An 18553-nucleotide genomic window follows, 5' to 3' on the forward strand; every position below is an offset into this window, starting at 1 on the left:
TTAAAATACTGCAGTTGCTATTGTGCTGCAGCATATGTATTGATGGATGGATGCTGAAATGCCAGGCTGTGCTTCTGGTGGACTTTTGTTGGCTGACTTAAAGATCCACCACGTTGATAAGTTACATATTAGTACTTCTCTTTATCTAGTATTTTTGATAGAATGTTTTGTGTTGCATTTGAGGTTTTGATTTAAAACAGAAAAATCAATTTAAAGTTTCCTTTACATTAGGAAGAGTAGAAAATGGTCACTACATAAGAAAACTGCTAAAAAAAAAAAAGCCTGGAAAAAATCTACAGAAAGTAAGCAAAATTAATATTGTGTAAAACCTTAATGAACAATGGAAATTATTCCTAATAAAAGGAACTCTAGGCCAAGCCTAAATAATCTACTCTGTTACAAATGTCCACCTAATTATTAGTTTGTCCTTGAGGTAAAATCCTCTTAATTGGCTTTTGGAAAGTCTGAATGGAAAACCCTGATGACTTTACATGTTTCTGTCACAATTCTCCAGGAAGAAATACTCATACCTTTTAGTTTTGTTGGTTGGGGTTTTTTGAGGGGGCTTTTTTTGTTGTTGTTTGTTTTTGTTTTTAAGCTTAAGATCTATTTTACCCCATTTGCTTCCCAGCTTTGGGTTGGGTCTGTTTAGGGCTATTTTCATTTTAAAGAATCCTCCCCCCACCAACATCAGAAGAACTGTCAGAAATCTGAGAGGAAAAAAAAAAACCCTTTTACACATGAAGATGGTATCAGCATCTGCAAAACGATTTTCACTTTAGAAAAAAAAAAAAAAGCAATAGTAAACCGGTATTTGGGTGCATCAGTAGAACAAACGGAATGGTTAAGGCAGATAAATGGTATATTGCTAAGAAGCTGATTTCATTCAGCGCTGTACTTTTCAGCACCCGTCTAGTTCCGAGCAAGAGGATAGTCCCAGTTCGGGAGCTCTCCCTTGCGGTTACCGTCAGAAACCTCGCCGAGGACTGAGCTGACCCGCCTTTCCTCGGGCACCCCCGGCTCACCAGAAGCCCCGAGGCGTCCCGGCCCCCGAGGCACGCGTGGACGAGGCAGATGCCTTTTGTTGTGTCGGGCCGAGCTCCTCGGCATTCCTCCCACGTAGGGGCTGGTGCCTCAGCGCCCGCTGTCGCTCTCCCGCCACCGCGAGGTGGGCTTCGGCGGAGGAACCTTTTGTTTTCCACAGACACACGAACGATCGGTCGGTTAAGTCAGAAAACTTAAGTCTCGCACTTAACAACAAAAACCCCAAACCAAACCCCCTTTCCTTTCTGGCATGCCAGGTGGCACTGTTTTGGCTGGGGATGATTCAGTGCTGCTGGAAGTCAGTGTTTACACCCGTTATAAATATTAACGGATACCGGCCGGGACAGCGGAACGCTGAGGAAACCGCAGGGACCGGCTGTAAGACGATGTCTTACGTAGTTCTAAAGGGAGACAAGACCTGGAAGGAGGCACTTAGGATTAACACAGTGACAAGCCCCACACACACGCACCAAAAAAAAAAAAAAGGGGGAAGGGGAGAATTTATCAATTTCTTTCCACAAACGGGGAGCGGGGAAAAGCCTCCCTCACTGGCGGGGGGGGGGGGGGGGGGGGTGAGGGGGGCAGCCCAGCGTGTGGCGGCAGCCAGCACCCCGCCGGCGGACCCAAAGTCCCTGAGGAGGACGAAGGTGACCCAGAGGTGGTCAAGTTCACCGGCGCAAGGGCCACGACGGCAGCCACCGCCGCCGCCTGCCGGGGCGCCCAGGGCCTGAGGGAAGCCCCGCCGCTGCCTCCTCCTTCAGCACCGGCAACGGCGCCCTCACGCGCCCGGCACGCCCCGCCCCTCCCCTCGCGCAACACGCCCGCGGCGGCGGCGGCCCCTCGAGGCGGCCCGGCGCGTCCCCGCCCGCCGCCGCCGCCGGGCGGGACCATCTGTCCCCTTGGCGAGAGGGGGGGGAGCGCGCTCCGCCCCGGCTCCCCGCCTGTCCCGCCTCCCCCCCGCGCCGCGCAGAGCGCCCCTCCGCCTGGCGCGCGGCGTGGTCACGCCCAGCGCAGGCATTAGCGCCCCCCGGTGCGGGGCGCGGGCGCCCGGGCATCCTCCGGCGCGGCGGCGGCAGCGGCTCCCACCCGGCACCTCGGAGCGGCGCGGGCGCGGAGCGGCTCCTCTCAGCGCCGGCCGTGCGCCCTCCGCCGCGCCCCTCTCGTCTCTCTGCGCCGCCGGACAACGCCATGAAGCCGGCGGTGCTGGAAGTAATGAGGATGAACCGGGTGTGCAGGATGGTCCTGGTGACTTCCGTGGGCTCCTTCATCCTCGTCATCTTCTATTTCCAAAGTATGTTGCACCCAGGTAGGACACCGGCACCGCAGCCGCACCGGCACCGCACAACCCCACCGGCATCGGCAACCGGCACCGCCGAGGGCAGCGCCCGGCTCCTCCGCGCCAGCCCCGCTCCCCGCAGGTGGCGGGCGCCCCGGGAGCCCCCGCCGGTTGCCGCCGGCCCCGGTTCTCCCCTCCCGGCGCCGCTGCGGCAGGCGCGGAGCTCGGCGGCGGGCGCAGCGCCCTGCGGCTCCGTCCCGGCCACCGCCCGGGGCAGCCGCGGGAAGGTCGCCTCGCCCCCCCCGCGGGAAACTTCCCGCGGGAGGAAGGAAAGTTGTTTTATTTTAAAACTGTATTATTTTCTGCCTGATGTTGTGTGTTTGGGGAAAGGAGGATGTCATCGGCCGGAGAGCGGCGCCGGGAGCTGCCTGGTCCCCGCGGGTCCCTCCCCGCCGACAGGGTGGCTCCCGTCCCGGTCCCCCGCCGCCGCGGGCCGTCGGCTTCGCTGCTTGTCGTTTTTGGGGACATCGCGGCCGGCCAGAGGCATCGCCACCGCCGGCGGGCAACTTCGTGCCGGCTCTCCTGAGTTGGCCGGAGCGGCGGGGGAGGTGGTTGCCGGACCCCGTCCGTCCCTGCCAGCGGCGGGGGGGAGCTTCTGCCCGGTCCCGCCGTACGCCGGGTGTTTGGGCGGCTGGGGAGCTCCCGGGGATGCTCCTGGCTGGACACGGGTGTCCGCAGGGACCCAGCCTGCGGGGGGCGTACCGAGGTGTAATCATCTCTGATCCAAACTCCGAGCGCGACCTTAACTTTGCAGTTGATGAGCGCGGTGGGTGGACACGAGGGGTAGAGCTGGACCGGGGCGCGGGGGGGGGGGGGGGTACAGGCAGGTACTGGCTCCCGTGGAAAGCCACTTGTAGGGAGGCCCTTGGTTCACACGAAGGTGGGATTGGGCCACTGAAACTTTCACGCGGTGTCTGCTGCGCCCACGGATCCGCCGTGGGTTGCAGTGAGACTGCTCTGTGCAGCTCAGCTGTGAATTTTCTCCAGCACGGCAAAAAGAAAAAAAAAAAATTAATTTTGATCTGTCTGTCTCACTTTTTCCCCACTCCTGCCTGAGAAATGAGGTGGAAATTGCACTTGCAGTGTCTTTTTGGAGGGGTCTGACAGCTGAGCAGAAGAGAGGCTTGTAAGAGAGGAGCGATACCTCTCAGCAGACCAACAGCTGTAGCTGGCGGAGTGGCCACACTTCTCGGCAGGCGAGTCTCCTCAGCCCTACCTGTAAACCTCTCCTACCGGCTCTCGGGTGTCGTGGTTACAGGCATAGCTGTAGAAAACAAGGGAAATGGCAGCTTGGTAAAAAGAAAAAAGACATATTCAGTTTGACTCTTTCCTTCCCTGCTTGCGGCTACCAAACCATGGTTGATTACAAAGGATTTTTTCCTTAAAGTTTTTGGAGTCAAAAGGCAGAGAGGCTGAGTGCGCCGACAGGATGGGGAATCGGTAGATCTGCTGTTCTGTGGTGAAGCCAAGTCCTGTTTGGCGTTTTTCTATCAGCTGTCTGCCCCTCTAAAGTGGGTATCATTTGCTTGATGAATGTGTTCTCGTATGGTGCCCATCTGTGCTAATACCTGCCAACTCCTTGGAAAAATTAGCAATTTTTTTCTTTCCTGCTGTGTCTGCTCCATACTTACTGGTTTCACAAGGAGTGCTCAGCCCTCAGTGGACCTGGGGAAGGCTTTATTTCAGGGCTTCAAGGCACCGTGCAGAATTATTGGTTGTAACACAGCTTCACCAGTTTAATAAAAGTAGGATATTTTCATTGGTTACATTCCATAGGTAACATAGTTTACACACACATTCAGAAAATTTGGCCAAGAGTTATTATTTCCCCTTGTTTCAAATGAATTATACTGCTGGAACACAAACTCAGCGTGCAGTAGGGTGAGAGATTAAATTAAATATTCTTCTGTGAATGTTTGAATGTAGAAAAATTGCCTTTCAAGAATCCTCAATATGCTCTATAGCTAACTGCTGAAGATTATGGCTTTATATTTGGGCTATTGTGAAATTATAAATAGGTTGAGATTTTAGTACAATTCAAAGGATTTACCATAAAGTCTGAGGAGAGAATGTGATGCTGTGAAATCACCGGGAGGATAATGTGCACCTATTTTCTGTTTGACACATATTTAGGTTGTTAGTGTGACTGGAGTAGATCTGGAAATAAATGCGATCACAACCTGTCCATCTTTACTATACCTTTTTGTTCATAACTGATTCTGCTTTTTTTTTTTTTATGGGCTGTGTCTATAGTGGAAACTGCTAGAAATCTATTGAACTCTAATCTAGACCTATATGGAGTGTGGCCATTTGGTTTATGTACGATTTGTAAGGCTCATCCAGCTGTTTTCACCAGGTATCTATTACATGATTCTGTGTGTTACCATCTTGGTGGTGCAAGTGGCAGATGAACGTGGAGTTCTTGAAGGGTCAGGATAGAGGGAGGTACTAGACCTGCCAATGTGATATGCGGTCAGATAGAAGGTCATTTTGAGGCTTCATATCCTTATTTAAAGAAGAGTTAGTAACCCTTCTTGATGTATGTCTAACTTCACTGGAGCTGGACCCTGGGCAGAGGGCATGTCAGGTGGGATGGGACGGGAGGTATTAAGAGCTTTCAAAAACTTGGCCAATTCCCTTTTTGTTGTGGAAGGTGTTCTAAATTTTAGCTGGTCTCTGCTGGAGTATATGTCTTAGGATGGCTACTGTAGGGAGCATCTCTCATACCCTGGCTTGCCACCTGTCAGTGTTGTTTGTGGCTTACTGTGCTCTCTAAGACAGGCCCTTTGCAATCAGAATTAGCTGAAAAATTCCCACCCAAACCTTTTTGGTGGAAAATAAGGTTTTCAGTCAAGTTCTCTCTGAGAAGCGTCAGCTCCTTTTTCAAAATCTGGCAGTTTCTTCACCACCCCCATGCCCCCCAAGTTCTCTTTGTGATTTTTAGGAGACTTGTTCTCTGCCTGCAAAGCTTTCTAAACAATTTCAGGTGTGAGACAAAGAAAGTGAAAGATGTTAGAAGGCCACCAAATGATGAGTCCAACCTGCCTCGGGGACAAGATGACTCAGTTAAATGAACATTTTCCATTTTAGGAGGTCTGAATGTGGATCTCTGGCTAGAAAAACAAACTTCTGCTAACAGGTTTTTCTTTCTTTTCCCTTGGGATAAATAAGAAAATGACATAGTTAGCAGAAGCCTTTCTTAAACAAACAAACAAAACCCCTAACAACAAAAACACACACAAAGCCTGAAGTGGGGAAGGTGAGCTTAGCCTTATCTTAGTGAAAGAATGGGATGTTGTGTCCCTTGTGCTGGGTCTTGAATACTGGCATATTGGAAGGAGATCAGGTGCTTTTTTACTCCTTTACTCCTCCTTTTTGGCTCCATATGTGTTCTTTGTTGGGAAGCTGGTGGTAAATGTGCTGTCCAGTTAATGTACCTTCACGTTGTCTGAATTTTGGCAGAGATTCCCTATGTGCTGGGGAACCCACCGTCCCAAATCAGGTTCCCCGACCAATTGGTGGTGGGGGAAGGTGAATGGTGCTGCTCTCCAATGCTGAGGAGCACTATAAAGAAATCTTTGGAGATGATCCTGGCTTTTGTGGTGCTTATGTGGGTGCAGGGGACTGTTTGTTCCTGAGGGAGGAAATGGCAGTGGGGACTTCTGTGTGTTTTTCTGTTGCTTGTCTAGCCTTTTCAGAAAAGAAAAAAACATTCTGCAGTGTTTGCTATAGCTGGATGGAGATTTTTCCTATCTCTTTGCTCACAATATTTTCCCCCTTCACTTTCCTGCCATGTGCTATCTACGTAACTGGGTGCAACCTGATTATTGCTCCATGCTCCTGAATCTTCTGTCTGTGTACAGTGGGTCAGTCTTGAGGTTTTATATGACAGCCCATCATAGTTGTATCTGCTGCCTTTCCTGTGAAATCAGTTCACTTGTTAGTCCTTAGCCTGCCTATGCTTTCCCAGATGTTTGCTTTCTTCTGTAGACATCCCAGCTGTGTGTCAGTAAGTGCAGGCAGGAGCTGCTCTGCTGGGCTGGGGTCAGACTGGCGATGGGCTGGCATCCTTCAAGATGAAAAAATCCGCATAAAGGTAGAATAACTAATACTGTCTTTATCCTACCTGAGACAGGTTTATGAAACTAACTTATTCTAAACCTGATATTATTTCCACCCCACCCCTGCAAACCAGCATGGTTTTGCTCCATTTTTTGTCTCCTGTTTTCGACTTCTACTGTTCTCCAATGGATGCTAACAAAGGATAGATCCTCAGACTTGCCTCCTGTTCATGATCTTCTCAGTTACACATGCAGCACTGTGTGATTGATAGCTGCTTGTTCCTTGCAGAAGGCTGATGTCTACCTTTGCTCAAATGTCAGAACAACTCAGACACATGAGATGTTTTTTCTGTATGTCTGAAGACAAGCTCACCATTGGTTTTGATGGAAGATTCTGTTTGAAAATCAATGCAGCAGTCTCCCATCTTGCAATTGATCCTTGCTTTCTCCCCTGCTTATAAAGGGGAATGAGATCTGCAAAGCAGTGAGCGTGTGGCATTCCTTTGATGGGCTCCGTATACTGGTTTTAAATTATTCTGTTTGGGATACTGAGAAATGGAGTTCATTTGACAGCCACAAGAATCTGGCCCTCATTTAATTGCATGCAATGAAATCCATCCCCCAGTCTCAGGCAGAAACCCTGCTGTGCGCCTGCAAGGGGGCCGTGCTGTATCCTTTTGTTGGTGTCCTTATAAGCTTTTCATTGATTTCCTTGGGACCGCATAATCAGCGTGAGCAAACTTACTCTGGTCTTCCTTCTCAAAGGTACTGGTAGTCTGGAACTGCTTTAAGTTCAGTGCTGAACTGCTCTTTGAATCTTCTGAAAGTCTTCAGAGTTAGTGAATATTAAACTTATTAGCAGGGCATCTTTTTCTGTCTCAGTACATATGAGTGTAGCTTTTTGCAACAACTGTTTGCTGACCTTAAGAAATAAAAATTTCTGTTTCTGAATGTATTCAAGCAAAAATTTCCTGGCACCATCAACAGTAATGTCTTAATAAATTTTAATTTATCCGAATGCTTATTGCTGCACAGTTACCATTTCTACAATGTAGACTTTTAATATGCTTTTAATTTTTTTTTTTTGTTACTATGAATCAATATTGGGAAACTGTGTGCTGACTTCCGTAGCATTAACACTATTCACAGATGTAAAAGTGTCATGACTTGGCTGAAGTCTTAACTTTTTCAGAGGTAAACTTAATGTGAATGGAAACTTACTTTTTCCTTCAGAAACAAATATATAGAGCAGAAATGCCCACTGCTTTTTATGAACAAATTTATACAGTTGATTGAGTGCAACTAGTGTGTCAATTTTTATCTCTGTATAGGGTGAGCATATTTCTGAATTCTTAAATTGTTTCCATTATTTTTTAGAAGTGACAGGTAGTTTATCTTGTACTGTACCATGAAACTAACTCTAAAAGTGGTTCAGAGAATTGGAAGAAATTAGATCCATGTTACTTTTCCCAAAGCCAGCACTACTATATTGTGTTTGACTCTGCTGCCAGACGTACTGTATCAAATCCAGCCTGACAAAGCTGCTGCAGTCGTCCTTGTGTGAATGTCATTTCAGCACAGTATTTTCCTCTCAAGCCTTTTGGGCTGATGCATATGTATTATGTATCAACTCTAAGGTGATCCCAAGGGAGTTAAGGACAGGGTTGGGGGGACGCAAGGGTTTGAATCTGATGTTTTTTCTTGCAGATTGTTCGTGTTGTTCAAGGCAAATGTTTGAGTTCTGTGTGTGACTTGTCTAAGTGTCAATGTATATGAAATCATATGTGGATGTGCGGGTGAAGGGCCTAGCTCAAATCAATAAAATAAGCAGGAGTTTTTCCCTTTACATTAAGGAACTAAAATAAAGTTCAGGAATTTTGTATTTGTGTAGACCTGACGTGGCTGGGATAAAGATGAAGAGACTTCTGTGATGGGTCATTTAGATTGAGCAGCCACCTACTATATTACAAGGATAACGTTTCAAAGCACATTTGTGTTTTGTTGAATGTTCCTGTTCCCTGTGGAGCCCATTCATGTAAGATCATAGCGGATGAGGTAGGTATTTGTCCTTACAGTAGCAATTCAAACCGTAGAGTTTGGTTAATTCCTCCTTATTTCTGTTTCAGTATCCAAGTTATAGATAGCGTCCTTTTGTTGAGGGCAGAATGCTTGTGTGTGACAAAGTGGCATTTCTGGCACAAGCCTCATGCTCTAACTAGAAGATGAGACCACCAGAGACTAGAGCGAACCAACGAGAGAATTCAGTTCCTAATTATCTCTGGCTCACGCCTCCAGACAGAGGGATTTTCTTGGATTCCAATTTTGTGAATGTAATCAGTGGAGGAATAAGAGTGTTCCCCTTTCATGTAATTGTTTGGCACCTGAAACTAAGGTTTCATGAATAAATCAAAATTCTGCTGCATGTACACTTGGACTCTGTGTCGCTTCTCTTGCATAATGTTGTTATCCCCCATTTTTCATTTAATGCCAGATCGATAAATGTGGTTTGACAGCTTGCCCCCTCCACATAGTCCTTCATAAGAAGTTAGTTGTTGGTGAAATTGTCTGGAGTGGATCCATTCCCTCCTGTCAAATGGAAGTTGTAGGTTTTCAAATGAATGTCCCCTGTTAGATTTCAGCTCCCTCCCCACTACCCTCTTGGGTTGTCACACCAGCTGTAGCATCGCTAGGAAGTGCCTAACAAAAGGTGCACAAATATTTGTGCCAGCGCACAAATAATGTGCGTTTATATGTAAGGAGTAAGTGCATGGAGGGTGGTGACCATCTCTGCTCTGTCCCTTCTGTGATCCCCCTGTGCGGTCCCTGGGGGCTGGTGGGGACCCCCTCCTAGAGGACATGGGAATTGCAGATGCAGCTGTAGGAACTGGCTTGTTTTACCTGTTCCACTCTATGAACTTAAAGAGGGTTGAAAAGCTTTGAGCTGGCAAGTCTTGGAGAGCCAGAGCAGATGACAGGATCCTCATTTCCACGACACGCTGACAGGACTTTGACTAAACAGCACAGTATAAATAGGTGTGGCACAAGCATTTGTTAATTTGCAGCAAGCAAACTTTGTGTCCGTGAGAGTCAGGGAGGCTTCCTTGTATTAAAGCAACTTCCCTGCCTCATGCATTTCACATTTAAATATCCAGTTTGTTTTTATTTTAAACTAATATGCTCTTTCTGGTTGCTTTTTATACCTTGCCCAATGTTGGCAATGAAAGTAAATGACAGCTTTGCTTTTGGCCATATTCATTTTACACATTAGAAATGAGGTCCTAAATGAGGCATTAACATTTAGCTTGTAAGCATCAGAAGGGGATGTTATTTAAAAGAAATAAAATTAGATGGCTGCCACTGGGAGCTTTGGAGTAAAATGTCAGTAGAGTATACTGACTGACATTGAGGCTAGATTTGGAAACTTAATATTTCAGTCTTTTTCTTCCTGACAAATTTGAATCTCTGGATTAAAAAAAGCTGAGTATGAGCACTTATAAAATGCTGACTTACAAAAAAGAGGGCTGCACACACAAATGCCTGTGCATGCACACATACACCCACACATCTTCCCTTTCCCTACAAAATGGGTAGTTGGAGGCCCAGGTAATCCAAATGTATTGATTCCTGAAGTGCAAACCCTTTTCTCCTAACAAGGCTGCTGTAAGGAATATGAAGTTCTTTGTTATTAAAACAAATCCCAGAAGTGCCGAGGGCTCCACATAGGTGCCTTTGTTATTTTACTAATTGAAATGTATAGTCAGTGTGGTTTCTCGTTTCTATTATTCTCAACTTATACAGTGTTTGGAAGCATCCAGCTTGAGAGAAATAAGGATTTTATGAATTCTGTCTGGGCTGTGGAAAAGCAGGAATTTTTATGGGAGTATATCAACTTAAACAGTAAGAGTGCCTCTTCAAGGTAGCCTTCATCTTGTTTGTGCCAGGCTGTAGACACTGAAGGATGACTTTGCATCCGTCACTATCAATCACCGCTGCAATGGCTTCACACTCCTATGAAAAAACTTAAAAGAAGGTGCTGGGGGAAATGGAAAATACAAACAATGCAATCAAGCAGAATTTCTCATGGCGCTGTGATTCCAGGGGTTTGGGAGATGGTAACTCTATCCCACAAATGCCATGAAGGTAGGTGGACTGCACCATGGGAAAACAGGTGTGAAATGATCACATCCTGTAAGTGTTTTCTGCTCTTAATTTTGCAGTGAAAAGTAGGGGTGGTTTCAAGTATGTCAGTAAAGTGATCTGCATGTGGTTTTGCAGGATCTGCCCCTCCTTGTCTTCTCTAGTAGGTGGAAGAGGACCTTCTCAGCTGGGCTTGCTCTGCAAAGCAACTGTTGCTGTTGCTTGGAACGTTGTCTCAGGCTAAAAGATGCCATTTTAGTAGTCTTAATACCACAAGATTGTATCTTTTTATGTCTCTTGGCTGGGAGATGATGATTTTTAATTGCAGAGTCCACACATAATAATCAACAAGGAATAAAAGGCTTTGTTGGATTTCAATCCACTTCTCAAACACATTGACTCTGTAAAAAGCAGAGGACTGTGTGTGTGGTTTTTTTTTTCTAGTTTGTTGTATTTTAAAAACCAACACTTTCTATTAATTTTTAAGACATTCTGACAATTTAAGATCCATTTTGTAAACAGTAAAAAGGTGGGTTTCAGGACCCTCAGTAGTGCCTTCTGAAGTCACTTAACAAATGACATACTTTGTAGCTAGTCATTTTCATGCTTTTTGGGCTGATAAATGATTATATAAGGGAGTCAAAAAGTTTAAAATGGATAACTTGCAGGGATTTTTGGATTAGAGAAGGTAGACATATAATTAATAAGGTGGTTATAATTGGATCCCATGGATGATCTCTACTGTAATACCTCGTCTTAAAACAAAGAGCTTTAGATAGTTAAAATCCTTTTAAAGACTATTTGCATTATTGTGCTTTAAAGTTGATTGGTTCACTGACAGAACAAAAATGTCTGTATTATTTGAAGTGACCTGACACAGAATAGCACATTCTTCACCTACACTGGTGGGTACCAGGAGCTGAACGTGTCCTTCTAGTAATCTGTAGTTTTACAGCCTGTGTTGGAAATGAGAGCAGAGAATTTATAGTAACTGAGGGGGAGGGAAGTAACACTTTTTAAACACTTGGTGATTAATAAAACGTGTCAGTTGGGGTCATAAATATAAAACTGATAAAACCTGTCTTGATTATATTTTGGTCTTGATTAACTTCTAAAATATATTTGAGTTTCCAGATGGGGATAAGCACTGTATCTTTAGAGTTAAGTGTGTGTATATATGCCTATAATTATGAAGTTGAAGTAACTGTTGATGAAGTGGGACATATACACAAGAGGACATATCCCATAAGAGTGGGAACATATACACAGGAGTGGCTACTGACACATGTGCTCTGCCTCCCGAGTGTTGCTGTGTCCAACTCTCTTGGTTTAGCAATTGCTGCAAGGTCAGTCAGCTGGACATGGTGCAAAGTTCCTGCTGCCTTTGTGCTGGCAACCCTGTGGACCATGCCTGCTGATCTCTGCTTCTCCACCTTCCTCCTCCTCTTCCCAGAGCAGGCTTGGTGGTCCTTTGTTTAGGGGAAGCTCAAATAGGGTGAACACAGCTGCCTGCTAGGCTGTTGCGTTTGGGGTTTTGTTTTGGGCAAGCCATAAGATTTTATGACTTTTTCTGAAAGGAGTACATTGATGAGTGGTTTGAGTATGTTGGTGGGTTGATTGCATGAGGTCTGCATGATTGACTGGAAGAGTCAGTGGTCACTTTTCAGTTGATTTTAGTGAGCATTGGGTCAGGTCTACTGTGCCAGAGCAGAGGCTTTTTGAATTGCATAAGGGCATGCATTCCCCGTGGTGGTAGAAATACAGGATTGCAAGCTTTGGTGGAGCTGTGACCCGTTTCTCCCCTGTAAATCTGGGTCAGCTCCATTGACTTGGTTATATCAAATCTGGATCAAAGCTACTGTAACAAAAAGCAGAATTTGTCCCTCTGTGTCTTCCTACAGAGCAATATACAATAGAATAACAGCTTTGCTTTTCTGCTTTCTCACTTACTTGTCCTTCATAGAGTACTTCTGCATTCAAGTGAATGCTAGCTTTTTCCCCATAGAGATAGATGTATGCTTGAGGTATTGAAGGGGGAGCTGTCTATTTTCATTAGTTTCAGTGGAAATGACATTGACAGATAAGCTATATGTAACCATTAGCATGCAGGCCATCAATGTGATCGAAGTCTTCTGGTCCTGCCGTAGAGCTTCACTATACCACGCAGAAAAGGCTATTAATGTTTCTGATGTGACAGCAAAAGTATAATTGCATTAAAGAAAAAAACTGGGAAGAAGTTGGGGCTTCTGGAGCTGTTAACTATTTTGAGATAAAACTTTTTTGAGATACTAAATGAGCTAAAATGGATAATATAAGACAGACATGATTTAATTAAAATGCTCTTCATATTTGGCTGTCTTGATCCAGCTTGGGTTGTTTTTTTTCCCCAGAACACGTTGTTGTTTCTGGTGAGCCTTTCCCCGTTCTGTTTCCTGAACGCTTTTCTTAAAATCTTCCAGAGTAGAGAGAGAATTTTTGCAGAGGATGTCAGGACAGCTTGTACAACAAAAATATACACAGGGCTATTGTGTCTGAATGATTAGTAATGCACAAAGCCGATACATCAGTATAATGTCAGTGACTTACAGCCTCACCTATCTCAAGAATGCTGTAACCAGCGTGGTAACACGTTACTGTGAGAACTCTTCGTGCGACTAGAAATGCGTCTCATTCCCTCCAGTGTGGTTGGGCACCAAGGGAAACAGGCCATAATTCTTGCATGTCCAAACCAGCTTGGGTTGTTTCCCATTGCCAATCTTTACACAGGCTTTTTTCTCCCTAATTTTAGCATTCTTTGTATTCTTTAGACCTTGTGCTTGTTTCTACGTTCATTGGGATGTGATGTGACAGAGAGAGATTTATTTCATGTTCCCTTTCCAGCTGTGAGGGGATCTCTTGTCATCAGATACCTCGACTGCTCTTACCTTGCCAGAATGGTTTATGCCTGGTGTATTTCTCAAGCATTGTGGAGCCTGGAAACACTACTGGATGTCAAGCGATGTGCGTTGTATATTGATTAATGGCAAGTCTGTGCTTTCCTGCTATCTGCTGCAGTTGAAGGCTTTCGCAGCATGTTAGGCACAGTATTTCTGGAAACCTGTGAGAGCTTGGGCCCAAGCCTACTTCTGTAGTGGTAATACGGTACTTTCATCAGAACGCTTAAAAATTTTCCATGAAGTAGATCATACTTTCTTTTTCACTCTACAGCTAGGGCAACTGAGGTGTGGACAGGAAGGGTATGTGTGCAGGGATTTGGTTAATAGTTTCCTAGCAGGTTAGTCACACATTCAGGAATAAAACTTGAGTGTAGGATGGTTTTGTGGAGCCTGACACTTGCATAATCTGAGGGCTGCAATCCCCTTTAGGGTTGGAATAGATCGTAGGGTGAACTAGATGTCAAGCACAGCCAAAGTCCCAGCACTCAGCCCAAGGCACACCACTGCAGTCCCGTCCGGTGTGCTCTAGGCTTGTGAGGATGGCTGTTGTGGACAGTCTTGTATGTGGACATTCATGGTGCTCCTGCCAGGAAAAGCCTCCTGTTGCAGATACATGGGGCTTTGAGAGCTCTTTTTGAGCTCTCCTGTACAAGGTGTTGCCTCCATGGGACCATGAATTGTGCCTGAAGTCATCTGAGTCCTGATGCTAAGCTACAGGCATCCTCTGCTTGGTTCTACTACAGAGCTGAAACATGAACAGTTCTTGCTTCAAATTTTTCACTGTTTTGCCTTTATGTTTGGGTTTCTAAAGTGTAAATCTTCCCTGTGTATGCCCAAATGAATGCTGAATGGCCTTTCTTTTTTGGATAAGTTGAAGGCGTACTTGAAGGAAAAACGTCAAAGGCCCTCACTAGCTCTTGGGAAGTAATTTTGAGTTCAGTACTTCAGCATTGTGCACCCAGCTTGAAGCCAGGTTGCGTAAATGGAGCTTGGAAGCAAGCAGCAAAACATCCTCCTTTTAAAGTCGAGTGCAGCGAAGTTTGCTGTGTGGGAACATCCGACATCTTTGGTGCTTCCATCGCTTGAGAGGTGTAGTCACTGACTAGGAACATGGTATTGCCTAATGGAAGAGGGATGCTGCAGCTCGGAAAACTGGGGTTCTCCAGCTGGTTCTTTCCTGCCCTGTGCAGACAGCATTTCAGCCACCTTATTCTTCAGCTACCTTCTCCCTTGTACTATATAAGCCATTGCTTTGTCTGGAAAGGTTATCCTCTATGTAGTGTTCAACACAGAAAAGTGGTTGTCTAGGTGCAAGTGCAAGTGTCATGACAACGCTATTATTCGAATGTTGATTGAGATGTCACATTATGGTTTGGATGTAGATAAACTGAGATGGAGGCCATGCCTGTTTCTAGAAGTCTCTTTTCTGGAATAGCAAGCCTGCCTTACTTGAGGTAGCATTGTGCTTGGACAGCTTTTGCCAGTAAAAAATTTACTGGATTGCTGATCAATATAGGTAACAAAAAGGCCTGCCTCTCCCCTTTTTGTTTTCTTTCGCCTTTGCACCCAGGTCTCCAAGAGGTTTTGCTGGCAAATCTAGGTTTATTTAAAAAAAAAAAAAAAAAGAAAAAAAAGAAAAAAGAGAGAGAAGAGCACATAAAATAAAACCATACCCTTTCTATGGCCTTCCTATGTCAGCAGAGCTCGTAAGTGTCAATCAGGGCTGATGTGCATGATCCATTCTGGGTTTTTACTCACACATCCGTGATTAACATATCTGTAAATTAAAATATTGCCTCTCTGTAAAATGTATTGTCCCTGCTCTTTGCTCATTCTTATTTTATTGCAGTTTTAAGGTCAAAGTTCCTATCACTTATCAAAAAGGTAACATTGGTGATCTGTGTGAGGTGCTGCAGCTGCTGGCTGATGCTCTCCCAGATCCTTCCCTTTCAGACCTCCATGTTTTCTGTGGTAGCTGTGGGGCATTTCTGGTTTTCATTCCTTGAAACAGAAATCTCTGGTATAGCATTTCCTGAATGTTTGCTGCTGCTCAGAATGGCCTCAGATTAAAATCTAGCATCTTTTTTGTTCATGTGGAGGTCCGGAGCATCAGAAGTAATGTTTCATGCAATGCTTTCCAAGGTGGGGAAACTAATGCTAGATACTTAACACGTTTGAGAGGGTATTTTCTACCTCACTCTTGGAAACGTAAACAAAAACCTTCCCATTTATATTCCTGAACATGTGTGACTGTTTCCCACAAGTGCACAGGACTAACGCTGCACTATAAGCTGCAGTGGGGCATTTTGAAGAGCACTGCAAGACATCTAGGGATACTTTTCTTCCTGTCTTTTCCCTCCCCTGCTGATCTGTAAGTCCCTGTCCCCCCTCATAGACAAACAAGCGTAGCCAAAAATGTACCTGCGTCTGTGAAATTCTGGGGTTGGTTTGCTTCTTGCTTGTCTGTCAGAGATTAATTTTGCATTGAATCATGAAAAACATTGCTCTGCCACAAGTTGTGGCTGGTACTAGTTTGCCAGCATCTGCGTTTGCATTTTCAGGAGAGGGGCTACTTTAAAACTTCAATTATAGCCTAAAAATACATATGGAGTCTTTTTTTCACATTTAACTTCCTTGCTGGAAATAGCAGGGTTGTGTCATGTTCGTCACCTTTTCTAGCTGTAGGCAGTTTTAAGCACGACAGTTATGTAGCAAACTGGAAAAACATAAACCCATCATCCTCAAGTGAAGGCATGTAGGAGTGGCACTAGAGCCACATCAAGTACCATGTATGTGGAAATTAAAGGAGCTGATTTTTTGAGTGGACAACCAATGTGTTTATGCGTTTAGTTTATGTAGTAGCTCCTTCAGTTCCCATCTGTTCTATGGCCATTGGCAAGCGGGTTTGCCATTTTTTAACAAGCAAAGACATTGTCAAGTTCAGAGACTAAGACTTGGATTTTATTTTACTTGCTGCTTTCTTTGTCTCTGTTATAAGAGGATCCTTAGGGAGAAGAGGTTGACCCCAGGAAGGAAGGAAGCTTTGTCTTCAGGGGTGCCAATAATCTGTCACTATAATACAAGGTTGAGAGGTCAAAATTGCAAGTTAAGCGCTTATGACCCGAATGTATTTCACTTTCTCATATGCCAGTGAGGCAGCTGCACGGCATCATGCTGTAAGGGAACATGATCTGAGAACCCCGTGTTTGTGTTTCTGCATCCATGGTTAAAGAGTTCACATTCAAGTGGATGTTAGCAATTAGCTGGCAGGAAGGAGGGATCAGTTGGTTCCTGCTTTGCTTTAATCTCTTGTCCTTGCTTTTCTGCAGCACTGGGATACTCTCTACCTTTGTGGCTCTGCTGAAGCACGGTCCTGTGGTGGACACACCACAGACCAGATCTCAAGAGCATGAATCTGTCATGCCTGACTTGCGGTGGCAACACCGACACATGTAATAGAGCCTGAGCTCTATTATATATATACGCTCTGATATATGCTCTGAGCCTGGACCAGTTCAACGTAGGTAGGAGGCAGCACAGCAGAATAGCAAGTTATTGCTGAAAACAGTTTCTACCAAAGCTGTTAATTCTGGCAATTTATTCAAACTCAAGTGTAAGCCTGTGCTTGACCCCCGTTACCACTTCATTTCTGAGTTGCTTTGAAATGGAATTCTGTGCAGATACAGGCTTCATGGGAGCTCCAAAGTGTGGATGGAGAGAACACACACTTTCATTACTACTGAAGTTAAGGATACATATGTCCCTGTCTGGGGTACCGGTGAGCCAAGCAGAGATTGTACACAGCTTCCCACTTGTGTTCTTCACTGCCTATCTCCTACCACCTTATACCAAGACCATGAGCATGTGCTAGGTAAGTTGATCAGCTGACCTCCTTCCTAGTATAGGCAGATGTCCTCTTTGTAGGTTGATCTGCTACAATGAGCAGTGTGGATTCATGGCATCTGTGACAGGATAAGCTGTGCCCCAGCATTGTTCTTGGACAGCGCTGCTAACAGTGGCATCTGTGGGTTACATTCTTTGCAGGGAGTCTAGGTTGCAATAAAATGGTAAAATCAATAAAATTAACCTCCTTTCTTAGCAACTGCCCACAACCATCCAGGAAGCTGTTGGAGGAGCTGGGAGTTGACTCTCTCTCACTAGGACCATCTCTTCCCTCCCAACTGTACATCCCTGTTCTGTTGACATTGCCTAAAGACACGGTCATTCAGTAGTAAACCTGGAGCTTAGTAGGTTGAACAGACCCCAGGTGGATTGCCTTATACTGTGGTGTGTGATTAAACTAGAAGCAGAAATCTTTAATAGTGTCTGGTACTTTCCACCTCTTTGTTTGGGTCCAGAAGATTTTTATGTCCTGATCGGAAAGTCAATGTGTTACTTGAAAACTTCTACTGAGTTACTTTTACTGCAACTGTTTATCCCTTTTTCTTTTAACATGGGGGAATGTAGGTGTCAGGGAACAGCAGGAGTGGGTCTCCCCACCAAAGGGGGATGAGGTGGGAGTTGAGGGTGAGTCTAGAGTGAGGAGTGCCCCCAATGATTGGGTGCAGCCCCAAGGAACCCAAGCAGGGTCGTAACAGGCTCTCACCATGGTCCCAAGTAGGGTCACTTAACAAGTTGAGAATATGTCCACCCAGAAGGCAGGGCTTAACCATTAAAAAGGTATGAAGTCCACCCAGGAGGACTTGCCTGTAGGTTTGGACATCAAGAGAAAAGGCTGGGCATAGGGCCACCCGTGGTATAGCTTAGGTCAGGACTGGGTCCCCAGTCCTGAGCTTAAGTAGACCTGCAGGCTTGTGGACCAGGGGTATGGATGGGAGTTCCTAGGGAGGTTGGTCAGGCCAAATAAGGCCTGTTGGTGCCCTCAGGGCCATGGCAGTAGGGTTGCTAGCTCATTTGGTATGCTGACTTAGCAGCTTCCGAAAAAAACCTCTTCTGACAGGCATCGCAGATGGCCTTGCACTGCAGAGGAGCCTGGAGACAAGTAGTAGGCAGTGAGAAGAATTTGCTGTGCCAGTTGT

The 18553-nt window shown here is 45.5% G+C and overlaps 1 protein-coding gene across 2 annotated transcripts in view; it reads left to right on the forward strand.

Moving 5' to 3' along the window:
* The first annotated feature begins 2232 nt into the window (after positions 1–2232).
* Positions 2233–18553, forward strand: part of CHST11 (carbohydrate sulfotransferase 11) — a 172140-nt gene continuing 155819 nt past the window's right edge. Inside the window, exon 1 of one of the 2 annotated variants that reach the window (XM_074168863.1) lies at positions 2233–2350. In XM_074168863.1, coding sequence (XP_074024964.1) covers positions 2233–2350 — 118 coding nt within the window. The remainder of the gene's footprint in view (positions 2351–18553) is intronic. The other variant, XM_074168864.1, reaches the window with a different exon arrangement.

This window comes from Numenius arquata, chromosome 2 (assembly GCF_964106895.1).
Source record: "Numenius arquata chromosome 2, bNumArq3.hap1.1, whole genome shotgun sequence".
NCBI lineage: Eukaryota > Metazoa > Chordata > Aves > Charadriiformes > Scolopacidae > Numenius > Numenius arquata.